Here is a 27,307-nt window from a genome sequence, read left to right as displayed (position 1 = left end):
TGTGTGTGTGTGTGTGTGTGTGTGTGTGTGTGTGTGTGTGTGTGTGTGTGTGTGTGTGTGTGTGTGTGTGTGTGTGTGTGTGTGGACTCACTCGGGCCTGTTGTCTGGTACGGCCCAGCTGTCTCCCAGCTGGTTGGTGGAGCCGGCCGGCTTCCCGTCGGACATGATGTTGTCGTCATCCGACTGTCCGTGAAGTTCCCTGGAGGGACGGACACACTCACAGGGTCAGGGGTCACTGGAGACACCATCACGCTCTCCAACGGTGGACCAATGGGGTATGAAGACCCCACCCCAATGCATCCATTGGTCCAACTTTTCTGTGATTTTATCACGGAAATAAATGTAACCTAGCAACCAATAGCCGTTTGCAGCGTAAAGCGCCCTTTTTGGCGTTAGCAACTCGCTAGCCATCTTCCTGCTAGCTATCTACCTGCTAGCTAGCTATCTCCCTGTTAGCTACCTTCCTGCTAGCTATCTTCCTGCTAGCCATCTACCTGCTAGCTATCTCCCTGTTAGCTACCTTCCTGCTAGCTATCTACCTGCTAGCTAGCTATCTCCCTGTTAGCTACCTTCCTGCCAGCTATCTTCCTGCTAGCCATCTACCTGCTAGCTATCTGCCTGCTTGCTATCTACATGCTAGCCATCTACCTGCTAGCTATCTACATGCTAGCTATCTTCCTGCTAGCTCTCTTCCTGCTAGCCATTTCCTGCTAGCTAGCTATCTGCTAGCTATCTTCCTGCTAGCCATCTTCCTGCTAGCTATCTTCCTGCTAACCATCTTCCTGTTAACTAGCTATCTGCTAGCTATCTCCCTGCTAGCCGCTGGCGTTACGCTAGGCTAACTGGGCGTTCCTTACCACACAGGCCACAGAGCAGGCCGCTGTACGACTTTGGCAGCGTCACGTCGGCGTGGTGGTTCCCGTCGAAGCGCACCCTCAGTCCGAAGGCGGTCTCCAAGACGACGAACTTCCCGCTGAGGTAGATCTCGATGCCGTTGGTCAGGGTCAGTGGCGGGGTGCGCTTGGTTCCGTTGACCTGAGAGAGAGAGCAGCAGAGAGGACGGCGTGATGTACAGAGAGAGAGAAGCCCAGTGGCTATGGCTAGTGGGACAAGGCTAACACCCTTCCAGTATGATTTACTGGTATCTAGGTTACTTAAAGATGCAGAGCCTGTTGGGTTTCAGACATGAAGCATGGATCTAACACCTGCGCTATGTAACTTTCTTAATTGCACTATAAATCCATAAAAAATATCCGTAAAATGCCCATCTACGAGTCAATCCATCTAGGGATTTTTTCTTTATAATTACTTATGGCATGGTCAACTTTTGCCCCCCCCACCGGGGAAAGATCTGTGTCATTTTGAACTGATACAGCTACAACTCCTGCCACTAGAGGTCCTCAAAACCTGTGCAGGCTCAGGTATTCCCCCCTCTCAGCTCACAACCACGCATTGCTCTTCCACACGCAACCAACCCACAGCAAGCCACCCACTTTCCAGCCAAATCAGAATCCCTTCATTTCCCTGGAACCTGCCCCCTTCTCCCTCCAAAGACACCGCCCACAACCCCGCGCCCGGCGCCTCTTGTACCTGCACGACGCGTCCCTTCCCCAGGACGTAGTCCGTCCCGTACACGCTGACCACCACGGCGCGCACGTAGGAGACGCGGCGCTGGCTGTCGCGGTGCTCGTTCTGCGTGACCACGCTGAAGGCCGGCAGGCTGGAGTTGGTGGAGGTGGGGCCGCAGGGCTCGGTCAGCGTGTAGGAACAGGAGCCCTGGTAGTGGTGGGTCCGCCGGTCGAAGGTCACGTAGTGGGGGTCCCCCGACACCGAGCAGATGGCCGTTCCTGGAGAGGGGAGGGGGAGGGGAGGGAGAGAGAGAGAGAGAGGGGAGAGGGAGGGAGGGAGAGGGAGAGAGGGAGGGGGAGGGGGAGAGGGGGAGAGGGAGAGAGGGAGGGAGAGAGAGGGAGGGAGAGGGGAGAGGGGAGGGAGGGGGAGAGAGAGGGAGGGAGAGGGAGAGGGAAAGGGAGAGAGAGGGAGGGGGAGAGGGGGAGAGGGAGGGAGAGGGAGAGAGAGGGGGAGGGAGGGGGAGAGAGAGGGAGAGAGAGAGGGAGAGAGGGAGAGGGAGACAGAGGGGGAGAGATGGGGAGAGAGAGAGAGAGAGGGGGAGGGGAGAGGGAGAGAGGGAGAGAGGGAGGGAGAGGGGGAGAGGGGGAGAGGGAGAGAGAGGGAGAGGAGAGAGAGGGAGAGAGAGAGGGAGAGAGGGAGAGGAGAGAGGGAGAGGGAGAGAGAGGGGAGAGATGGGAGAGAGAGAGAGAGAGAGGGAGGGGAGGGGAGAGAGAGGGAGGGAGAGGGAGAGGGAAAGGAGAGAGAGGGAGGTGGAGAGGGAGGGAGAGAGAGGGAGGGGGAGAGGGGGAGAGGGAGAGAGAGAGAGAGAGGGAGGGAGAGAGAGAGAAGAGAGGGAGGGGGAGAGAGTGAGAGAGAGTGAGTTGGGAGAGAGACAGTGGGAATGAGAGAAGCGAGGGTGGGATGGACAGAGAGGTAGAGAGGGGGCAGAACAAAGTTTGATACATTGTCTGCACATACGCATTCTTATTAAATTGTCATTGCCTTTGTGACCGTTGTGTTTTATGTTTGGTTCAATTGAATGCATTCTATTCACATTCGTGCTCAAGGGCACATCAACCCTTATTGTTCCCAGACGATGGCGGGGATTCAAACCGGGCAACCCAAAGCAAAGTGTAATCGCTTTGGGTTGACCGCAGATTCCTGAATTCCCCCCACTGGTGATAAACACTATAAAGCTGATACGTATAATAATGTATATATAATAATATATAAATGCATATGTTTTTCCTGGGTTTTCATACCGACGGGGTGGCAGCCGTACTCGCCGCCCTGCAGCTGACAGCTCTCAGAGACGGGCCGGCAGCTGGTGGCGTGGCAGCGGATCTGCCCTCCGCCCAGACACTCACACCGCTCCGTACAGCCCTTCTCCACCCAGTGGTCGCCCGCCTAGAGGAGACACACACACACACACGTTAACACAGGCACAGGCACGCAGTCACACACATTAACACACGCACATGCACATTACACAGGCACGCAGTCACACACATTAACACACACATGCACATTACAAAGGCATGCAGAATCACACACATTAGCACACACACAGATACACCCAAACACACACATTAACACACACACACACACACACACGCCTACACTCAAACACACACATTAACACACAGACACACACATTAACACACACAGTCACACACAGACACACACATTAACACACACAGTCACACCCAAACACACACATTAGCACACAGACACACATTGAACACACACACACGCCTAAACCAACCACACACATTAACACACAAACACATTAACACACACATTAACATCCAAACTCACACACTCGTAAAGCAGTTAAAAAACTTTTCAATTGGATCATAACAATCCAAAAGAAGATTTGCATTTAAAAAGAAAGGTTTTTGATATATTAACTTGAATAAACCCAACAGATAATAAAAAAATATAAAAAATCAAATAAAAAATTCAATAGTTAAAAAGAATAACCCAACCATGTGGCTTAAGAGGGGGGGGTCCTACTCACCGGGTGGTACGTGCCGTGGGGGTCCGTGCAGCCGCAGTCCCTTGAGGCTGACGCACTGGGCGTCGCTGAGGATGAAGCCCGGGTCACACTGGCAGCCCTCCACGCACACGTCATCGCACCCGGGGGGGGCCGGACGCCCCCACGCACGTCTCTGGACAGCCGCTGCCGCACAGCGTGTAGGAGCTGTTGGGGGGGCAGACAGGGGCCGCTGGAGGAGGGAGGGAGAGAGAGAGAGAGAGAGAGAGAGAGAGAGAGAGAGAGAGAGAGAGAGAGAGGGGGAGAGAGAGAGAGAGAGAGAGATAGAGAGAGAGAGAGAGAGAGAGAGAGAGGGGGAGATAGAGAGATGAATGTAATCAATCTGTACAGTTTGTACTTGTTACAATATCTACAAGCTGCTTTAGATATTTATTATCATAATTTGCCAGCAAGTTTTTTGGTTTAAAGGTCACTGCCAATAAAGCTTATGAATTGAATCGTAGAGAGAGAGAGAGAGAGAGAGAGAGAGAGAGAGAGAGAGAGAGAGAGATGAATGTAATCAATCTGTACAGTTTGTACTTGTTACAAATATCTACAAGCTGCTTTAGATATTTATTATCATAATTTGCCAGCAAGTTTTTTGGTTTAAAGGTCATGCCAATAAAGCTTTATTGAATTGAATCGTAGAGAGAGAGAGAGAGAGAGAGAGAGAGAGAGAGAGAGAGAGAGAGAGAGAGAGAGAGAGAGAGAGAGAGAGAGAGAGAGAGAGAGACACACACACACAAGAACACAGACAGACAGACAGACAGACAGAGTGATCCACCCACATACAGACAGAGACAGACAGACAGACAGACAGACAGACAGACAGACAGACAGACAGACAGACAGACGCCCCGGGGCGGTACTCACGGCAGAAGGAGGCGGTCCTCCAAGGGTGCACGGTGGCCCCCACGCTCTGGCAGGTGTCGGTGTAGGCCTGCAGCTGGTCGCACAGCACTCTCTGCTGCCCGGAGAACCGGCACATGTCGTACACACAGCTCCGGAAGAACGGCTCTGGGCTCACCTTGGGGATGCACTCTCTGGTCGGGGGGGGAGACGGAGAGTCAGGGGGTGTAGGAAAGGGTTTTTCAACCGGTGGTACGTGAAGTTTGCAGGTGGTACGTGGGATTTTATTGTTTACATAGACGCAGTTAAAATAATGATTAATAATAATGTATGATTAATTGATTATTGTTATTCATAATTATTATGAATGATTGAATAAGTTGTGTCGCACCGTGCATTCCATGATATGTCTTCCATTGGGATATTTTCCATGGATGTGTTGTGTTGATTTGTGTTTGCTTGATAAACAGAATACAGTCAAAAGGGTCGGGAATGTCTGCCTACCGGAAGGGTCCCAAGGGGTCTTTCATCTTCCCGCACTTCTCCGGCTTCATCACCTCGGCCTCCAGGATGGGCTCACAGACCGGGTCGGGTTTGGTCCCGGGTTTACACCTGGACACAGGGGAGTGGGTGGGGGGGGCGGTTATTTCACACACAAAGAAGTGATCCACTGCTCATGACGGCATGACGATTTTTATTAAGTCATAACAGTCAAATAGATGGCGCAAATGAAATGCATGCTTCTAATATTCCATTGTTGTGCTCATCATCTATTGTTGTGTGATGTATTTCGATAGAACATCAAGGATACTCCCTTGATTGATTCAACCTCAGGGAATGGTACAAATGTGAATATATTTGTGAATGAGAAAACGTTGGGGCAAAGTTTGTGAATTCCAAAGAATCACGATGTAGATCATGATCAAACTATTAAATAAAACCAAGCATCTAACTTCTTTGAAAGTTGAACAAATCGTACAGATGTCTGTACATCTATAGTTAATTCATCCGTACGACATCGGATCTGAAATCAGTTCACCGAGACACATCAGATGTTTCCTATCCTGCGCGCGGTTCCAACAACGGTTTTCTTCGAGCCATCGTGGCGCCAGCATCACGAGTTTCCATGGCAACGGAGCAGAGACCCCTATGTCCACATGCCCTGCCTCCCAAACAGGTCGAGTATGTATGGGTGAAGGCTCATACATAAATCTTTGGATTAAACCCATTCATGAGATCCGGAATAATCCGGGAGGAGCGGGGGGGAGGAGACTCACGCGTCGTCCTCGTCGTCCGGCGTCTGCCAGCTGTTGGCGAAGTCATTGGCGTTGGCCGCCGGTCGGCCGTCGGGCTTGGTGAAATCGTCGCCAGGGTTACCGTCGTAGTCGCCACACAGCCCACAGGTCTGGTTCGAGTAGGTGCTGGTTGGGAGGGAGAGGGAGAGGTAGAGAGGGAGAGGGAGAGGGAGAGAGATTAGACCGTATTGAAATTACGGTTTTGATTTTGAAAAAACACTTTCCACTGAAGTTTTAAGATTTAATTTAGCTGCGTATAAGCGTGTATATATAGACGCCTCATTAATAAACTCTTCACTGAACACTTTAAGCTCTGCACCAAGGTTATCATCGTGAATGAAAACAAACAAAAGGTGAGGCTGCCTAACCAGCCGTCATCCACACACACTCCCACACCATGTTTCAAAAGCGTCCAACTACCAAACTAATAAAACCTCCACTACGGGTTAACCCTAACCCTAACTAAAACTAAGCATTGTCCCAAAAACGCTTAAACTAAACCAGGAAACCCACCCAAACAACTTAATAAAATAAATAACAACTAATGAAATTGGAAAATAAAATAAATAAAATATAATAAAAATGAATGAAAAAGGCTAAACTCTGGTGGCATAGAATGGATGAAATGGTGTGGAATGGGGCGTGCTGTGTTCACACCCACCTGGGGAGGGAGATCTGGGCGTAGTGGTTGCCGTCCCAACGGACGCGGAGCCCGAAGGTGGTCGCCACGGTGACGTACTGACCCGCCAGGGACAGTGTCATCATGGGGGACGGGGAGGAGGGCAGGGCCACACGCAGCCCGTTCACCTGCAGGGGGGAGGGAGAGGGGGAGAGAGAGAGAGAGAGAGAGAGAGACAGAGAGAGCGGTAGGGAGAGAGGAAAGGACAGATTTAGCAGTTTAGGATGAACGGCAGCAGGTGTTCAGCGATTACAAAGTATTAGGGAACAGAGGGATTAAAGAGATATGGAGAAGATTGAACAGCTTTGACGCATTTTAGTGTGTGTGTGTGTGTACATTCATGTCTGTGTGCATGCATCTAAATGCGCGTATATATGTGTGTAATTGTTTGTGTGTCTGTGTGTGTTTGTGCGTGCGTGCGTGCTTGCGTGTGTGCCTGTGTGTGTGCCTGTGTGTGTGTGTAATGGGGCATGTATGAGTGTGCGTGCGTGGTTGAGTGGTTGCGTGCGTGTGTGCGTGCGTGCGTTTGTGTGTGTGTGAGTGCGTGAGCACGTACCAGCGTTCTCCTGGCCTTCATGAGTGTGACGGTGACCCCCTCCACGGTGACGTAGAGCTTCTTCAGGTAGGCCAGCCCCTCCCCGCCTCGCTCCTCGTTCTTACCCTCCACCGAGAACCAAGGCCCTGCCCGCGTGGAGGTCAAGAGGTCACGGAGCAGGAAGCTATCCTAGGTTAAGTTATTACTGTGTGTCTGTGCATGTGTGCGTGTGTCTGAATGTCCCTGTGTGTGTGAGTGAGTGAGTGTGTGAGAGAGTGAGTGAGTGAGTGAGTGAGTGAGTGAGTGAGTGAGTGAGTGAGTGAGTGAGTGAGTGAGTGAGTGAGTGAGTGAGTGAGTGAGTGAGTGAGTGAGTGAGCGAGCGAGCGAGCGAGCGCGTGCGTGCGTGTGTATGTATGTGTGTCTGTGTGTGTGTGTACCTGTTTTATTGACGCAGTTCCTGGCCAATGTGTAGGTGCAGGTACCCATGAAGCTGTAGAACTTCTTGTCAAACGTGTTGTAGTGGGGGTCCCCTGAGATCACGCAGTCCTGGGAGCCTAGGGGTCAACACCATCACAAGAGGTCAACACATTATCAAAAGATGGGAAGACATTATCTCTAGAGATTAATTAATTATCACTTGAGATGTCATTATCACTAAAGATGAAAACATTATCATGAAATGAATACACGATCACTAGAATTAAATACATTATCACAAGAGGTCAACACATTATCACAAGATGTGAAGACATTATCACTAGCGGCTGTCTTTATCACAAGAGATGTCATTATCACTAAAGATGAAAACATTATTACTAGAGATTCATACATTATCACAAAAGGTGAATACATTATAGCAAGAGATGAATACATGATCACTACATCTGGCTGAACTACAGTGGTTTCCGACCAATCCGAGTCCTATGAGGGTCTACAGGCTCTATGTGATAGACGGTGAGGGACAGACGGCTCATCCAATCACCTGCCAAGTTCTTTTTGAAATTGCCTGCCCTTTCCCAAACACCTTCTATGGACGACTGCCAAATGTGAGACTACCCTGGGAGCCCCAGGGGACAGACTGGGTCTTACTTGTAGGGTAACAGCCCAGCTCTCCTCCTTGGAGCTTGCACTCCTGCTCTGGGGGGCAGACTGAGGCTGTGCACATGATGTTTGGCGCGTCGCATCTACATTTCTGCTTACAGTCGTCCACGTAAAACTCATCGCCAGGCTGGGAGAGAGAGGCATACACAGAGAGGGAGAGAGAGGGATTGTTAGGTGGTAATATGAGGTAGAAGTGTGTTCTCAACATCAACTTTAGTTTTCTTTGGTGTCGGTGGCCAATAGGTGATATTCTTCCCTCTGGCCAAAACATCAATCCTGATGCCCCAGTGCAGTGACGGGGACACTGTGCTGTGGAAGGCGCCGTCCTGGGTTTTACCGAGGAGACGTAAAACCCAGGTCCTGACTCACTGAGGTCATAAAAGATCCCAGGGCACTTATCACAAAGAGCAGGGGATTCCCCAGTGTCCTGGCTAAAACTGCCCAACCAGGCTCATTCAATCTGGCCCCCTATAATTGGCTGGTTCATTAATATCCTCACTCTCCAACTCAAGCTGGTGGGTGGTGAGCGTTCTGGCGCAGATTGGCTGCCGTGCATCACCCAAGTGGGTGCTACACACTGGTGGTGGTAAGTGAGGTCCCCCCTTCACTGTAAAGCCCTTTGGGGACTTGAAAAGCGCTATATAAATTCAATGATTATCTATCAACTTGAAAGACCAACCAACCGAAGGCAAAAAACACAGAAAACACACAAACACACACACCCGTACCTCATAGTACTGTCCATTCACTGTGTAGTTGCAGCCACAGGAGCTCTTCTCCACACACTTGCCGGCGCTCAGCACGTAGCCGGGGTCGCAGACGCAGCCCTCGGAGCAGGGGCCCCCACAGCCCGAGGGGCCCCCACTGCAGGACTCCTGGCAGGGGGGCGCACACGGCTCGTAGTGGCTGTTGGGATCACATGGGAGAGCTGGGGGTTGGGGGAGGGAGAGAGAGAGAAAGAGAGATAGAGGTGGAGAGAGAGAGAGAGAGAGATAGAGGTGGAGAGAGAGAGAGAGCGAGAGAGAGAGAGAGAGCGAGAGAGACAGAGACAGAGACAGAGAGAGAGAGAGAGAGAGAGACAGAGAGAGAGAGAGAGAGACAGAGAGAGGGAGAGAGAGAGAGAGGGTGATTACATAAGCATATAAGCCGACTGTACAGGTGTGACTGATTTTGTGACTTCTTCCTACAGAAAACTGGAGATGAAGATCATTGAGAAGGGGCAGAACCATCCATCTTACACCCATCATGCCTTTATACACACATAGACCCCCCCACACACACACACACAATCTCGCACAAACACTCACGGCAGAAGGTGTCGTTCCTCCAGGTTCCCACGGTAACGCCGCGGTCCTGGCACTCGTTGACGTACGCCTCGATGGCCTCACACAGAATGGACCCGCTGCCGTCCAGCTCACACAGGTCAAACAGGCAGTTCTTGAAGTAGCTCTGCACACACACACACACACACACACACACACACACACACATACACACACACACACACGTTCCGTTAAGAGCAGGCCTGGACAATCTCAATGTCAATGATGTTTGACTGGTATTGCTTAAGATCAGCACAGGTAAATTAATCCATGTTGTTTGAATCTTTCCGGACATTGTGTCTGTCAGTATTTGCGATGTGTTTCACTGTGTTTGTGTGTGATCCAGTGTGTCCATGTGATCGTGTGTAGAGATGTTTTGCACTTTGTGTGTGGTATGTGATCCAATGAGTGTGTGGGGGGGAGGACGACTCACATTGGGGTTGACTTTGCGGTGGCAGACGGCGAAGGGGCCCTTTTTGTCCAGCAGCATGCCACAGAAGCCAGAGCTCTCGTATCGGTCCTTCTCTTCCTCTGTACAGCCGGGAACCGTGGTGTTGGGCTTGGCATTGCAGCTACGAGAGAGACGGACCAGACCTCAGTGAGTACTCAGTGTTTAATGATGGACCGATTCATTCTGCTCTCACTGCGTCTATGAGTGTGTTGACAAACAGTCAAACACAGGTGTAGTCATGTAGCTGTCTGGGCGGACATGTGATAGTACTTACGTTGGATCGGTGACCCAGCTGTGTCCAAAGTCGTTGGCGTTGGGGGTCAGAGATCCGTCGGGCTTCCTGAAGTCATCCTTGGCATTGAGGTTGTAGTCTCCGCACAGTCCACACAACTTGTCCTGGTAGCTGTAGGGAACAGGGTTTGGATGAGGGAATGTCCTCGGCCACTTATCATGACAACTGACAGGTGAATGGGAACAGCAGGAGTCCACTTACTCTTTGATCACCTTGATGTCCATGAAGTGGTTCCCATCGTATCGAACGGTGACGCCAAAGTCCATGGAAACCGTGTAGTGTTTACCAGACTTGAACACCGAGACGCCGGGGATGGGAGTCAAGGGCAGGTTTACATTTGTCCCGTTCAGCTTTGGAAAAATAGGACGCATTTTAGAGGAGCACAATTGCTGAAGAACGTTTTCAAAGCTATATCTGAGGTGTTCTTAAGGGGAAGATGAAGGAGTCATTGGCTTTTCTTGATGGCATTTGTCATTTTTACTTCTACATAACCAGGTGAGGCAATAAAATTGCTCTAAGAAAAACCCTTCATAAAGCACTTCAACAGCAGTGAACAGCTTGCCACAGTGGGAGTTCTGTGTAATTTACTGTCACTTTCAGTCTGCTTTGGTCCTTCTTTACCTGAACAGTGCCTCCCTTCAGGATAGAGATCTTGTGCATGCCAACGTAAACATGCACAGCCTTAATGTAGGAGATGGACGGGTTGTTGTAGCGGTTCTCGTTGTCGGCGTGGACCTCAAAGTGAGGGACGGACGTGTCGTTGCACGGCTCCGACATCACGTAGCTGCAGTTGCCCATGAAGTTGTACTTGCGCTTATCGAAGGTGCTGTAGTGAGGATCCCCCGACGCAATGCACGTGGACGTGTCTGGAGGATTACCGTAGAAATAGACATTGTTTTTTGCCAGGAAAGATCTAACATGTTTTACAAGGAAGTAACGACCGATCACCACTCCGATCCAACTTTACGACAGCGCGGTTACCTTTTGGATAGCATCCGTGCGTTCCGCTGACCTCTCGGCACTCCTCGGTGGGGTCGCAGGAGTTGTCCACGCAGGACAGGGTGTAGTTCCCCGCACAGCGACACAGCTGGGAACAGCCTTCACCATAGATGATCTCTCCGGGCTGTGGAAGAAGAAAGAGTGAAAATGAGGCAGAGCGAGCCAAAAGCTATCACCTAAGGCAATCCTTCTTTTCAGGGTGTCAATCTATCCGTGTCATGTTCTGTAACCTCGTAGTAGTTGTTGTTGTCGTCCAAGCAGCCACACTTGTCCAGAGGCACACAGCGGCGGCCCTTGAACACGAAGCCCGGCTTGCAGAAGCAGCCGCTGATGCAGGAGCCGCTACAGTTGGTGGAGGGATCCTCACAGCTGGGAATACAGGCCGGCCCGCACTCTATGTACTCCGCGTCCGGCGGGCATTTTACTTTGAGAGAAGACGGACGAAGAAAATGATAAATAAGACACAGAACACAGACATCGCTTCACAATGACGGATCTATGAGTGGCTCCAGTGTGTGGAGATGGATGTGCAGATGGGAACGATCTATGTTAATGACTCCATGGATCATTTTTGGTCGTGTTTGGGAGTACAGATTGGGTTTTTATGGACGGTCGGTCTTACCTGGCGTTGTCACTGTGGTTGGTCTTGGAGTTGTAGGTCCTTGGGTTGTTGGTTTAGGTGTAGTTGGGCCTGGGGTGGATGGTTTAGGTGTAGTTGGGCCCGGAGTTGTTGGTTTGGGTGTAGTTGGGGCTGGAGTTGGAGGTTTAGATTGGCATTATCAAGAGAGATTTACCTTATCATTAGAGGTTTACATTATTAAAAGAGATTTACATTTTCAAGATACATTAACCTTATTAGCATAGGTTAACATTACCACAAGAGGTCTACATTAGCATAACTGAATGACATGTTCAAGAGGTTTACTTGCTCACAAGAGCCTGACGTGATCACTAGAGAGCTACCCTGGGAGCCCCAGAGGACAGACTGGGTCTTACTTGTAGGGTAACAGCCCAGCTCTCCTCCTTGGAGCTTGCACTCCTGCTCTGGGGGGCAGACTGAGGACTGGCAAGTGATGAAGGGGGCATCGCATCTACATTTCAGCTGACAGTTTTCCACGTAAAACTCATCGCCAGGCTGGGAGAGAGAGGAACACACGGAGAGGGAGAGAGAGAGAGAGAGAGAGAGAGAGAGAGAGAGAGAGAGAGAGAGACAGACAGACAGACAGACAGATGTTGCAAATTGTTAGGTGGGAATATGAGGTGGGAGTGTACTTCAACTTCACACAGAAAAACCAATCAGCCAACAGCCACACACACACACAGACACACACACACACACACACACACACACACACACACACACACACACACACACCCGTACCTCATAGTACTGTCCATTCACTGTGTAGTTGCAGCCACAGGAGCTCTTCTCCACACACTTGCCGGCGCTCAGCACGTAGCCGGGGTCGCAGACGCAGCCCTCGGAGCAGGGGCCCCCACAGCCCGAGGGGCCCCCACTGCAGGACTCCTGGCAGGGGGGCGCACACGGCTCGTAGTGGCTGTTGGGATCACATGGGAGAGCTGGGGGGGGGTGAGGGGGAGAGAGAGCGAAAGAGAGAGAGAGAGATTGATTATATAACCACGGGGCCAACTCTATAGGTTTGACTTCTTCCTACAGTAAAATGGAGATAAAGATCATTGAGAAGGGGCAGAACTGTCTGTCTTTATACCCATCACCCCTTTGGACACACACAAACACACAAACACATCCCGGACAAACACTTGCGAGCAGACTCACGGCAGAAGGTGTCGTTCCTCCAGGTTCCCACGGTAACGCCGCGGTCCTGGCACTCGTTGACGTACGCCTCGATGGCCTCACACAGAATGGACCCACTGCCGTTCAGCGCACACAGGTCAAACAGGCAGTTCTTGAAGTAGCTCTGCACACACACACACACACACACACACACACACACACACACCTTCCGTTAAGAGCAGGTCTGGACAATCTCAATGTCAATGATGTTTGACTGGTTTTGCTTAAGAGCAGCAGAGGTCAATTAATCCATGTTGTTTAAATCTTTCCGGACATTGTGTCTGTCAGTATTTGCGATGTGTTTCACTGTGTTTGTGTGTGATCCGGTGTGTCCATGTGATCGTGTGTAGAGATGTTTTGCACTTTGTGTGTGGTACGTGATCCAATGAGTGTGTTCTTGTGGTTGTGTAGATGGGGATGGAGGACGACTCACATTGGGGTTGACTTTGCGGTGGCAGACGGCGAAGGGGCCCTTCTTGTCCAGCAGCATGCCACAGAAGCCAGAGCTCTCGTATCGGTCCTTCTCTTCCTCTGTACAGCCGGGAACCGTGGTGTTGGGCTTGGCATTGCAGCTACGAGAGAGACGGACCCGACCTCAGTGAGTACTCAGTGTTTAATGATGGACCGATTCATTCTGCTCTCACTGCGTCTATGAGTGTGTTGACAAACAGTCAAACACAGGTGTAGTCATGTAGCTGTCTGGGCGGACATGTGATAGTACTTACGTTGGATCGGTGACCCAGCTGTGTCCAAAGTCGTTGGCGTTGGGGGTCAGAGATCCGTCGGGCTTCCTGAAGTCATCCTTGGCATTGAGGTTGTAGTCTCCGCACAGTCCACACAACTTGTCCTGGTAGCTGTAGGGCACAGGGTTTGGATGAGGGAATGTCCTCGGCCACTTATCATGACAACTGACATGTGAATGGGAACAGCAGGAGTCCACTTACTCTTTGATCACCTTGATGTCCATGAAGTGGTTCCCATCGTATCGAACGGTGACGCCAAAGTCCATGGAAACCGTGTAGTGTTTACCAGACTTGAACACCGAGACGCCGGGGATGGGAGTCAAGGGCAGGTTTACATTGGTCCCGTTCAGCTTTGGAAAAATAGGACGCATTTTAGAGGAGCACAATTGCTGAAGAACGTTTTCAAAGCTATATCTGAGGTGTTCTTAAGGGGAAGATGAAGGAGTCATTGGCTTTTCTTGATGGCATTTGTCATTTTTACTTCTACATAACCAGGTGAGCCAAATTGCTCTAAGAAAAACCCTTCATAAAGCACTTCAACAGCAGTGAACAGCTTGCCACAGTGGGAGTTCTGTCTAATTTACTGTCACTTTCAGTCTGCTTTGGTCCTTCTTTACCTGAACAGTGCCTCCCTTCAGGATGGAGATCTTCTGCATGCCAACGTAAACATGCACAGCCTTAATGTAGGAGATGGACGGGTTGTTGTAGCGGTTCTCGTTGTCGGCGTGGACCTCAAAGTGAGGGACGGACGTGTCGTTGCACGGCTCCGACATCACGTAGCTGCAGTTGCCCATGAAGTTGTATTTGCGCTTATCAAAGGTGCTGTAGTGAGGATCCCCCGACGCAATGCACGTGGACGTGTCTGGAGGATTACCGTAGAAATAGACATTGTTTTTTGCCAGGAAAGATCTAACATGTTTTACAAAGAAGTAACGACCGATCACCACTCCGATCCAACTTTACGACAGCGCGGTTACCTTTTGGATAGCATCCGTGCGTCCCGCTGACCTCTCGGCACTCCTCGGTGGGGTCGCAGGAGTTGTCCACGCAGGACAGGGTGTAGTTCCCCGCACAGCGACACAGCTGGGAACAGCCTTCACCATAGATGATCTCTCCGGGCTGTGGAAGAAGAAAGAGTGAAAATGAGGCAGAGCGAGCCAAAAGCTATCACCTAAGGCAATCCTTCTTTTCAGGGTGTCAATCTATCCGTGTCATGTTCTGTAACCTCGTAGTAGTTGTTGTTGTCGTCCAAGCATCCACACTTGTCCAGAGGCACACAGCGGCGGCCCTTGAACACGAAGCCCGGCTTGCAGAAGCAGCCGCTGATGCAGGAGCCGCTACAGTTGGTGGAGGGATCCTCACAGCTGGGAATACAGGCCGGCCCACACTCTATGTACTCCGCGTCCGGCGGGCATTTTACTTTGAGAGAAGACGGACGAAGAAAATGATAAATAAGACACAGAACACAGACATCGCTTCAGAATGACGGATCTATCAGTGGCTCCAGTGTGTGGAGATGGATGTGCAGATGGGAACGATCTATGTTAATGACTCCATGGATCATTTTTGGTCGTGTTTGGGAGTACAGATTGGGTTTTTATGGACGGTCGGTCTTACCTGGCGTTGTCACTGTGGTTGGTCTTGGAGTTGTAGGTCCTTGGGATGTTGGTTTAGGTGTAGTTGGGCCCGGAGTTGTTGGTTTGGGTGTAGTTGGGGCTGGAGTTGGAGGTTTAGATTGGCATTATCAAGAGAGATTTACCTTATCATTAGAGGTTTACATTATTAAAAGAGATTTACATTTTCAAGATACATTAACCTTATTAGCATAGGTTAACATTACCACAAGAGGTCTACATTAGCATAACTGAATGACATGTTCAAGAGGTTTACTTGCTCACAAGAGCCTGACGTGATCACTAGAGAGCTACCCTGGGAGCCCCAGAGGACAGACTGGGTCTTACTTGTAGGGTAACAGCCCAGCTCTCCTCCTTGGAGCTTGCACTCCTGCTCTGGGGGGCAGACTGAGGACTGGCAAGTGATGAAGGGGGCATCGCATCTACATTTCAGATGACAGTTTTCCACGTAAAACTCATCGCCAGGCTGGGAGAGAGAGGAACACACGGAGAGGAGAGAGAGAGAGAGAGAGAGAGAGAGAGAGAGAGAGAGAGAGAGAGAGAGAGAGAGAGAGAGAGAGAGAGAGAGAGAGAGAGAGAGACAGACAGACAGACAGACAGAGAGATGTTGCAAATTGTTAGGTGGGAATATGAGGTGGGAGTGTACTTCAACTTCACACAGAAATACCAATCAGCCAACAGCCACACACACACACACACACACACACAGACACACACACACACACACACACACACACACACCCGTACCTCATAGTACTGTCCATTCACTGTGTAGTTGCAGCCACAGGAGCTCTTCTCCACACACTTGCCGGCGCTCAGCACGTAGCCGGGGTCGCAGACGCAGCCCTCGGAGCAGGGGCCCCCACAGCCCGAGGGGCCCCCACTGCAGGACTCCTGGCAGGGGGGCGCACACGGCTCGTAGTGGCTGTTGGGATCACATGGGAGAGCTGGGGGGGGTCGAGGGGGGAGAGAGAGAGAAAGAGAGAGAGAGAGATTGATTATATAACCACGGGGCCAACTCTATAGGTTTGACTTCTTCCTACAGTAAAATGGAGATAAAGATCATTGAGAAGGGGCAGAACTGTCTGTCTTTATACCCATCACACCTTTGGACACACACAAACACACAAACACATCCCGGACAAACACTTGCGAGCAGACTCACGGCAGAAGGTGTCGTTCCTCCAGGTTCCCACGGTAACGCCGCGGTCCTGGCACTCGTTGACGTACGCCTCGATGGCCTCACACAGAATGGACCCGCTGCCGTTCAGCGCACACAGGTCAAACAGGCAGTTCTTGAAGTAGCTCTGCACACACACACACACACACACACACACACACACACCTTCCGTTAAGAGCAGGTCTGGACAATCTCAATGTCAATGATGTTTGACTGGTTTTGCTTAAGAGCAGCAGAGGTAAATTAATCCATGTTGTTTAAATCTTTCCGGACATTGTGTCTGTCAGTATTTGCGATGTGTTTCACTGTGTTTGTGTGTGATCCAGTGTGTCCATGTGATCGTGTGTAGAGATGTTTTGCACTTTGTGTGTGGTATGTGATCCAATGAGTGTGTTCTTGTGGTTGTGTAGATGGGGATGGAGGACGACTCACATTGGGGTTGACTTTGCGGTGGCAGACGGCGAAGGGGCCCTTCTTGTCCAGCAGCATGCCACAGAAGCCAGAGCTCTCGTATCGGTCCTTCTCTTCCTCTGTACAGCCGGGAACCGTGGTGTTGGGCTTGGCATTGCAGCTACGAGAGAGACGGACCCGACCTCAGTGAGTACTCAGTGTTTAATGATGGACCGATTCATTCTGCTCTCACTGCGTCTATGAGTGTGTTGACAAACAGTCAAACACAGGTGTAGTCATGTAGCTGTCTGGGCGGACATGTGATAGTACTTACGTTGGATCGGTGACCCAGCTGTGTCCAAAGTCGTTGGCGTTGGGGGTCAGAGATCCGTCGGGCTTCCTGAAGTCATCCTTGGCATTGAGGTTGTAGTCTCCGCACAGTCCACACAACTTGTCCTGGTAGCTGTAGGGCACAGGGTTTGGATGAGGGAATGTCCTCGGCCAATTATCATGACAACTGACATGTGAATGGGAACAGCAGGAGTCCACTTACTCTTTGATCACCTTGATGTCCATGAAGTGGTTCCCATCGTATCGAACGGTGACGCCAAAGTCCATGGAAACCGTGTAGTGTTTACCAGACTTGAACACCGAGACGCCGGGGATGGGAGTCAAGGGCAGGTTTACATTTGTCCCGTTCAGCTTTGGAAAAATAGGACGCATTTTAGAGGAGCACAATTGCTGAAGAACGTTTTCAAAGCTATATCTGAGGTGTTCTTAAGGGGAAGATGAAGGAGTCATTGGCTTTTCTTGATGGCATTTGTCATTTTTACTTCTACATAACTAGGTGAGCCAATAAAATTGCTCTAAGAAAAACCCTTCATAAAGTACTTCAACAGCAGTGAACAGCTTGCCACAGTGGGAGTTCTGTCTAATTGACTGTCACTTTCAGTCTGCTTTGGTCCTTCTTTACCTGAACAGTGCCTCCCTTCAGGATGGAGATCTTGTGCATGCCAACGTAAACATGCACAGCCTTAATGTAGGAGATGGACGGGTTGTTGTAGCGGTTCTCGTTGTCGGCGTGGACCTCAAAGTGAGGGACGGACGTGTCGTTGCACGGCTCCGACATCACGTAGCTGCAGTTGCCCATGAAGTTGTATTTGCGCTTATCAAAGGTGCTGTAGTGAGGATCCCCCGACGCAATGCACGTGGACGTGTCTGGAGGATTACCGTAGAAATAGACATTGTTTTTTGCCAGGAAAGATCTAACATGTTTTACAAGGAAGTAACGACCGATCACCACTCCGATCCAACTTTACGACAGCGCGGTTACCTTTTGGATAGCATCCGTGCGTTCCGCTGACCTCTCGGCACTCCTCGGTGGGGTCGCAGGAGTTGTCCACGCAGGACAGGGTGTAGTTCCCCGCACAGCGACACAGCTGGGAACAGCCTTCACCATAGATGATCTCTCCGGGCTGTGGAAGAAGAAAGAGTGAAAATGAGGCAGAGCGAGCCAAAAGCTATCACCTAAGGCAATCCTTCTTTTCAGGGTGTCAATCTATCCGTGTCATGTTCTGTAACCTCGTAGTAGTTGTTGTTGTCGTCCAAGCAGCCACACTTGTCCAGAGGCACACAGCGGCGGCCCTTGAACACGAAGCCCGGCTTGCAGAAGCAGCCGCTGATGCAGGAGCCGCTACAGTTTGTGGAGGGATCCTCACAGCTGGGAATACAGGCCGGCCCGCACTCTATGTACTCCGCGTCCGGCGGGCATTTTACTTTGAGAGAAGACGGACGAAGAAAATGATAAATAAGACACAGAACACAGACATCGCTTCACAATGACGGATCTATGAGTGGCTCCAGTGTGTGGAGATGGATGTGCAGATGGGAACGATTTATGTTAATGACTCCATGGATCATTTTTGGTCGTGTTTGGGAGTACAGATTGGGTTTTTATGGACGGTCGGTCTTACCTGGCGTTGTCACTGTGGTTGGTCTTGGAGTTGTAGGTCCTTGGGTTGTTGGTTTAGGTGTAGTTGGGCCCGGAGTTGTTGGTTTGGGTGTAGTTGGGGCTGGAGTTGGAGGTTTAGATTGGCATTATCAAGAGAGATTTACCTTATCATTAGAGGTTTACATTATTAAAAGAGATTTACATTTTCAAGATACATTAACCTTATTAGCATAGGTTAACATTACCACAAGAGGTCTACATTAGCATAACTGAATGACATGTTCAAGAGGTTTACTTGCTCACAAGAGCCTGACGTGATCACTAGAGAGCTACCCTGGGAGCCCCAGAGGACAGACTGGGTCTTACTTGTAGGGTAACAGCCCAGCTCTCCTCCTTGGAGCTTGCACTCCTGCTCTGGGGGGCAGACTGAGGACTGGCAAGTGACGAAGGGGGCATCGCATCTACATTTCAGCTGACAGTTTTCCACGTAAAACTCATCGCCAGGCTGGGAGAGAGAGGAACACACGGAGAGAGAGAGAGAGAGAGAGAGAGAGAGAGAGAGAGAGAGAGAGAGAGAGAGAGAGAGAGAGAGAGAGAGAGAGAGACAGAGAGACGGACAGACAGATGTTGCAAATTGTTAGGTGGGAATTTGAGGTGGGAGTGTACTTCAACTTCACACAGAAATACCAATCAGCCAACAGCCACACACACACACACACACACAGACACACACACACACACACACACACACACACACACACACACCCGTACCTCATAGTACTGTCCATTCACTGTGTAGTTGCAGCCACAGGAGCTCTTCTCCACACACTTGCCGGCGCTCAGCACGTAGCCGGGGTCGCAGACGCAGCCCTCGGAGCAGGGGCCCCCACAGCCCGAGGGGCCCCCACTGCAGGACTCCTGGCAGGGGGGCGCACACGGCTCGTAGTGGCTGTTGGGATCACATGGGAGAGCTGGGGGGGGGGGGGGGGGGGAGAGAGAGAGAAAGAGAGAGAGAGAGAGATTGATTATATAACCACGGGGCCAACTCTATAGGTTTGACTTCTTCCTACAGTAAAATGGAGATAAAGATCATTGAGAAGGGGCAGAACTGTCTGTCTTTATACCCATCACCCCTTTGGACACACACAAACACACAAACACATCCCAGACAAACACTTGCGAGCAGACTCACGGCAGAAGGTGTCGTTCCTCCAGGTTCCCACGGTAACGCCGCGGTCCTGGCACTCGTTGACGTACGCCTCGATGGCCTCACACAGAATGGACCCACTGCCGTTCAGCGCACACAGGTCAAACAGGCAGTTCTTGAAGTAGCTCTGCACACACACACACACACCTTCCGTTAAGAGCAGGTCTGGACAATCTCAATGTCAATGATGTTTGACTGGTTTTGCTTAAGAGCAGCAGAGGTCAATTAATCCATGTTGTTTAAATCTTTCCGGACATTGTGTCTGTCAGTATTTGCGATGTGTTTCACTGTGTTTGTGTGTGATCCGGTGTGTCCATGTGATCGTGTGTAGAGATGTTTTGCACTTTGTGTGTGGTATGTGATCCAATGAGTGTGTTCTTGTGGTTGTGTAGATGGGGATGGAGGACGACTCACATTGGGGTTGACTTTGCGGTGGCAGACGGCGAAGGGGCCCTTCTTGTCCAGCAGCATGCCACAGAAGCCAGAGCTCTCGTATCGGTCCTTCTCTTCCTCTGTACAGCCGGGAACCGTGGTGTTGGGCTTGGCATTGCAGCTACGAGAGAGACGGACCCGACCTCAGTGAGTACTCAGTGTTTAATGATGGACCGATTCATTCTGCTCTCACTGCGTCTATGAGTGTGTTGACAAACAGTCAAACACAGGTGTAGTCATGTAGCTGTCTGGGCGGACATGTGATAGTACTTACGTTGGATCGGTGACCCAGCTGTGTCCAAAGTCGTTGGCGTTGGGGGTCAGAGATCCGTCGGGCTTCCTGAAGTCATCCTTGGCATTGAGGTTGTAGTCTCCGCACAGTCCACACAACTTGTCCTGGTAGCTGTAGGGCACAGGGTTTGGATGAGGGAATGTCCTCGGCCACTTATCATGACAACTGACATGTGAATGGGAACAGCAGGAGTCCACTTACTCTTTGATCACCTTGATGTCCATGAAGTGGTTCCCATCGTATCGAACGGTGACGCCAAAGTCCATGGAAACCGTGTAGTGTTTACCAGACTTGAACACCGAGACGCCGGGGATGGGAGTCAAGGGCAGGTTTACATTTGTCCCGTTCAGCTTTGGAAAAATAGGACGCATTTTAGAGGAGCACAATTGCTGAAGAACATTTTCAAAGCTATATCTGAGGTGTTCTTAAGGGGAAGATGAAGGAGTCATTGGCTTTTCTTGATGGCATTTGTCATTTTTACTTCTACATAACCAGGTGAGCCAAATTGCTCTAAGAAAAACCCTTCATAAAGCACTTCAACAGCAGTGAACAGCTTGCCACAGTGGGAGTTCTGTCTAATTTACTGTCACTTTCAGTCTGCTTTGGTCCTTCTTTACCTGAACAGTGCCTCCCTTCAGGATGGAGATCTTCTGCATGCCAACGTAAACATGCACAGCCTTAATGTAGGAGATGGACGGGTTGTTGTAGCGGTTCTCGTTGTCGGCGTGGACCTCAAAGTGAGGGACGGACGTGTCGTTGCACGGCTCCGACATCACGTAGCTGCAGTTGCCCATGAAGTTGTATTTGCGCTTATCAAAGGTGCTGTAGTGAGGATCCCCCGACGCAATGCACGTGGACGTGTCTGGAGGATTACCGTAGAAATAGACATTGTTTTTTGCCAGGAAAGATCTAACATGTTTTACAAAGAAGTAACGACCGATCACCACTCCGATCCAACTTTACGACAGCGCGGTTACCTTTTGGATAGCATCCGTGCGTCCCGCTGACCTCTCGGCACTCCTCGGTGGGGTCGCAGGAGTTGTCCACGCAGGACAGGGTGTAGTTCCCCGCACAGCGACACAGCTGGGAACAGCCTTCACCATAGATGATCTCTCCGGGCTGTGGAAGAAGAAAGAGTGAAAATGAGGCAGAGCGAACCAAAAGCTATCACCTAAGGCAATCCTTCTTTTCAGGGTGTCAATCTATCCGTGTCATGTTCTGTAACCTCGTAGTAGTTGTTATTGTCGTCCAAGCATCCACACTTGTCCAGAGGCACACAGCGGCGGCCCTTGAACACGAAGCCCGGCTTGCAGAAGCAGCCGCTGATGCAGGAGCCGCTACAGTTGGTGGAGGGATCCTCACAGCTGGGAATACAGGCCGGCCCACACTCTATGTACTCCGCGTCCGGCGGGCATTTTACTTTGAGAGAAGACGGACGAAGAAAATGATAAATAAGACACAGAACACAGACATCGCTTCAGAATGACGGATCTATCAGTGGCTCCAGTGTGTGGAGATGGATGTGCAGATGGGAACGATCTATGTTAATGACTCCATGGATCATTTTTGGTCGTGTTTGGGAGTACAGATTGGGTTTTTATGGACGGTCGGTCTTACCTGGCGTTGTCACTGTGGTTGGTCTTGGAGTTGTAGGTCCTTGGGAAGTTGGTTTAGGTGTAGTTGGGCCCGGAGTTGTTGGTTTGGGTGTAGTTGGGGCTGGAGTTGGAGGTTTAGATTGGCATTATCAAGAGAGATTTACCTTATCATTAGAGGTTTACATTATTAAAAGAGATTTACATTTTCAAGATACATTAACCTTATTAGCATAGGTTAACATTACCACAAGAGGTCTACATTAGCATAACTGAATGACATGTTCAAGAGGTTTACTTGCTCACAAGAGCCTGACGTGATCACTAGAGAGCTACCCTGGGAGCCCCAGAGGACAGACTGGGTCTTACTTGTAGGGTAACAGCCCAGCTCTCCTCCTTGGAGCTTGCACTCCTGCTCTGGGGGGCAGACTGAGGACTGGCAAGTGATGAAGGGGGCATCGCATCTACATTTCAGCTGACAGTTTTCCACGTAAAACTCATCGCCAGGCTGGGAGAGAGAGGAACACACGGAGAGGGAGAGAGAGAGAGAGAGAGAGAGAGAGAGAGAGAGAGAGAGAGTGAGACAGAGAGACGGACAGACAGATGTTGCAAATTGTTAGGTGGGAATTTGAGGTGGGAGTGTACTTCAACTTCACACAGAAATACCAATCAGCCAACAGCCACACACACACACACACACACAGACACACACACACACACACACCCGTACCTCATAGTACTGTCCATTCACTGTGTAGTTGCAGCCACAGGAGCTCTTCTCCACACACTTGCCGGCGCTCAGCACGTAGCCGGGGTCGCAGACGCAGCCCTCGGAGCAGGGGCCCCCACAGCCCGAGGGGCCCCCACTGCAGGACTCCTGGCAGGGGGGCGCACACGGCTCGTAGTGGCTGTTGGGATCACATGGAAGAGCTGGGGGGGGGGGAGAGAGAGAGAGAAAGAGAGAGAGAGAGATTGATTATATAACCACGGGGCCAACTCTATAGGTTTGACTTCTTCCTACAGTAAAATGGAGATAAAGATCATTGAGAAGGGGCAGAACTGTCTGTCTTTATACCCATCACCCCTTTGGACACACACAAACACACAAACACATCCCGGACAAACACTTGCGAGCAGACTCACGGCAGAAGGTGTCGTTCCTCCAGGTTCCCACGGTAACGCCGCGGTCCTGGCACTCGTTGACGTACGCCTCGATGGCCTCACACAGAATGGACCCACTGCCGTTCAGCGCACACAGGTCAAACAGGCAGTTCTTGAAGTAGCTCTGCACACACACACACACACACACACACACCCACACACACACACACCTTCCGTTAAGAGCAGGTCTGGACAATCTCAATGTCAATGATGTTTGACTGGTTTTGCTTAAGAGCAGCAGAGGTCAATTAATCCATGTTGTTTAAATCTTTCCGGACATTGTGTCTGTCAGTATTTGCGATGTGTTTCACTGTGTTTGTGTGTGATCCGGTGTGTCCATGTGATCGTGTGTAGAGATGTTTTGCACTTTGTGTGTGGTACGTGATCCAATGAGTGTGTTCTTGTGGTTGTGTAGATGGGGATGGAGGACGACTCACATTGGGGTTGACTTTGCGGTGGCAGACGGCGAAGGGGCCCTTCTTGTCCAGCAGCATGCCACAGAAGCCAGAGCTCTCGTATCGGTCCTTCTCTTCCTCTGTACAGCCGGGAACCGTGGTGTTGGGCTTGGCATTGCAGCTACGAGAGAGACGGACCCGACCTCAGTGAGTACTCAGTGTTTAATGATGGACCGATTCATTCTGCTCTCACTGCGTCTATGAGTGTGTTGACAAACAGTCAAACACAGGTGTAGTCATGTAGCTGTCTGGGCGGACATGTGATAGTACTTACGTTGGATCGGTGACCCAGCTGTGTCCAAAGTCGTTGGCGTTGGGGGTCAGAGATCCGTCGGGCTTCCTGAAGTCATCCTTGGCATTGAGGTTGTAGTCTCCGCACAGTCCACACAACTTGTCCTGGTAGCTGTAGGGAACAGGGTTTGGATGAGGGAATGTCCTCGGCCACTTATCATGACAACTGACAGGTGAATGGGAACAGCAGGAGTCCACTTACTCTTTGATCACCTTGATGTCCATGAAGTGGTTCCCATCGTATCGAACGGTGACGCCAAAGTCCATGGAAACCGTGTAGTGTTTACCAGACTTGAACACCGAGACGCCGGGGATGGGAGTCAAGGGCAGGTTTACATTGGTCCCGTTCAGCTTTGGAAAAATAGGACGCATTTTAGAGGAGCACAATTGCTGAAGAACGTTTTCAAAGCTATATCTGAGGTGTTCTTAAGGGGAAGATGAAGGAGTCATTGGCTTTTCTTGATGGCATTTGTCATTTTTACTTCTACATAACTAGGTGAGCCAATATAATTGCTCTAAGAAAAACCCTTCATAAAGTACTTCAACAGCAGTGAACAGCTTGCCACAGTGGGAGTTCTGTCTAATTGACTGTCACTTTCAGTCTGCTTTGGTCCTTCTTTACCTGAACAGTGCCTCCCTTCAGGATAGAGATCTTCTGCATGCCAACGTAAACATGCACAGCCTTAATGTAGGAGATGGACGGGTTGTTGTAGCGGTTCTCGTTGTCGGCGTGGACCTCAAAGTGAGGGACGGACGTGTCGTTGCACGGCTCCGACATCACGTAGCTGCAGTTGCCCATGAAGTTGTACTTGCGCTTATCGAAGGTGCTGTAGTGAGGATCCCCCGACGCAATGCACGTGGACGTGTCTGGAGGTTTACCGTAGAAATAGACATTTTTTTTGCTAGGAAAGATCTAACATGTTTTACAATGAAGTAACAACGGATCACCACTCCAATCCAACTTTACGACAGCGCGGTTACCTTTTGGATAGCATCCGTGCGTTCCGCTGACCTCTCGGCACTCCTCGGTGGGGTCGCAGGAGTTGTCCACGCAGGACAGGGTGTAGTTCCCCGCACAGCGACACAGCTGGGAACAGCCGTCACCATAGATGATCTCTCCGGGCTGTGGAAGAAGAAAGAGTGAAAATGAGGCAGAGCGAGCCAAAGGCGATCACCTAAGGCAATCCTTCTTTTCAGGGTGTCAATCTGTCCGTGTCATGTTCTGTAACCTCGTAGTAGTTGTTGTTGTCGTCCAAGCATCCACACTTGTCCAGAGGCACACAGCGGCGGCCCTTGAACACGAAGCCCGGCTTGCAGAAGCAGCCGCTGATGCAGGAGCCGCTACAGTTGGTGGAGGGATCCTCACAGCTGGGAATACAGGCCGGCCCGCACTCTATGTACTCCGCGTCCGGCGGGCATTTTACTTTGAGAAAAGACGGACGAAGAAAAAGATAAATAAGACACAGAACACAGCCATCGCTTCAGATTGACGGATCTATGAGTGGCTCCAGTGTGTGGAGATGGATGTGCAGATGGGAACGATCTATGTTAATGACTCCATGGATCATTTTTGGTCGTGTATGGGAGTCCCAATTGGATTTTTATGGACTTACTTGGAGTTGTAGGTCCTGGGGTTGAGGGTTTAGGTGTAGTAGGTCCTGGAGGTTTAGGTGTAGTTGGGCCTGCGGTTGATGGCTTAGGTGTAGTTGGGCCTGGGGTTGATGGTTTAGGTGTAGTTGGGCCTGCAGTTGATGGTTTAGGTGTCGTAGGTCCTGGGACAGTTGGTTTAGGTGTAGTAGGTCCTGGGGTTGTTGCTAATACAGAACATAACAGGAATTACAAGAGTAAGACACTGCAAGGAAAACATAATGCACATGATGTAGATCTCTTCTTCCCGGTAGACACAAAGACAAAATTCACAATCGACTCACCTTCACAAACCATAACACATACAGCATCCACAGCGATGTCTGTCAGGGCAGTCTCTCCATAGGTACCCACGATCACAAACTGAAACACAAAATCAAAAGTCCTTCACCACTGACTGTACAAAATTCATGAAGCCCCCGTTGCGTGGCGGTCGGGGCTCTGCGACGTTCACCTCGACAGCCGAGGTCCCGATGTACCGGGCCTCTGCCGGCCTCCAGCCCTCGCCTTGGTTTCCCCGGACACTGAAGAGACGGTCTCCCACGGCGCCACCTATGGACACACCAACATCGACCCGATGAGTGCATTGCCGTCTTGTGGCAGCGGCGCACACAGAACTTACAGTCTGCGGCCCTACGGATCCTTTTCACAGCCGTGTCTCCGCAGGACGGACACGGGCATCGCTCATTTATGGGTCTGCTTCCTTTTATGTACCGGGGCATGGGTTGCGGCCTACACCCGTGAGGATGAGTCCGCAAAACGTGCGCTGGTGCATGTGTGAGGTGCAGCAGTGTAATGAGCGGCACTCCGGTTGGTACTGCGATGACGCCCTTGTGAAAGGGATCTCTTGGGTAAAGCGAGCTCCGTTTCGGCAAATCATTCGCCCGGGAATTCGGGCTGCGTACCTGCGGTGACGGTGTGCACGCTCAGCTCCATGCTGCTGGCGCTGCCATACATGTAGTAGTGGAAGGTGAGGTCCAGACAGCCGGATGAAGGTGTGGACGGACTTCTGATTTCAGCCTTGGCTCCAGCTACGGCCATGCTTGATTCCATCAACATGTAGCTGCCCACTGCAAACCGAGAAAACAGCACCAAACTTTCAAAACGTGTCAGTCCATTCCTTATAATTAATTGTTTAATTATTAGTACGGTATTTTTAAATATCAGACTTGAGTTTTCTGCAATGTTGAAAGCTGTTTGTTGTCAAAAAAACATTTATATAACATAATATAACATGATATGATTAAATAAACAAGACTATTGCCACTCACGTCCGGGTTTGGAAAAGTCATCATTCGGGCCTGTGCCCGGGGTTTCTGCAGCCCCGGTCCACTGCTCGAAGCCGAACAT

General features: G+C 50.5%; 1 protein-coding gene across 1 annotated transcript; it reads right to left on the bottom strand.

The window, feature by feature from the left end:
* Window positions 1–87: 87 nt before the first annotated feature.
* Window positions 88–27,307, bottom strand: zanl (zonadhesin, like; the record flags this gene model as incomplete). Its single annotated transcript, XM_079758280.1, is given in 63 exon segments — window positions 88–199; window positions 833–1,035; window positions 1,591–1,847; window positions 2,871–3,015; window positions 3,629–3,667; window positions 3,669–3,755; window positions 3,757–3,836; window positions 4,517–4,686; window positions 4,997–5,104; window positions 5,770–5,913; window positions 6,449–6,594; window positions 7,023–7,147; window positions 7,439–7,555; window positions 8,091–8,229; window positions 8,831–9,030; window positions 9,410–9,551; window positions 9,858–9,996; window positions 10,150–10,278; window positions 10,369–10,517; window positions 10,789–11,033; window positions 11,149–11,290; window positions 11,397–11,590; window positions 11,789–11,935; window positions 12,163–12,301; window positions 12,548–12,747; window positions 12,965–13,106; window positions 13,416–13,554; window positions 13,708–13,836; window positions 13,927–14,075; window positions 14,343–14,587; window positions 14,703–14,844; window positions 14,951–15,144; window positions 15,687–15,825; window positions 16,107–16,306; window positions 16,525–16,666; window positions 16,972–17,110; window positions 17,264–17,392; window positions 17,483–17,631; window positions 17,903–18,147; window positions 18,263–18,404; window positions 18,511–18,704; window positions 19,247–19,385; window positions 19,652–19,851; window positions 20,073–20,214; window positions 20,502–20,640; window positions 20,794–20,922; window positions 21,013–21,161; window positions 21,429–21,673; window positions 21,789–21,930; window positions 22,037–22,230; window positions 22,773–22,911; window positions 23,134–23,333; window positions 23,547–23,688; window positions 24,002–24,140; window positions 24,294–24,422; window positions 24,513–24,661; window positions 24,933–25,177; window positions 25,292–25,433; window positions 25,540–25,678; window positions 25,924–25,938; window positions 26,356–26,509; window positions 26,863–27,027; window positions 27,229–27,307. Coding segments are annotated over 63 exon segments (9,633 nt in total).

This window comes from Pollachius pollachius (assembly GCF_949987615.1).
Source record: "Pollachius pollachius genome assembly, chromosome: 20".
In the NCBI taxonomy this organism is placed as follows: Eukaryota; Metazoa; Chordata; class Actinopteri; order Gadiformes; family Gadidae; genus Pollachius; species Pollachius pollachius.
This window is presented reverse-complemented; position numbering and strand designations above follow the sequence as displayed.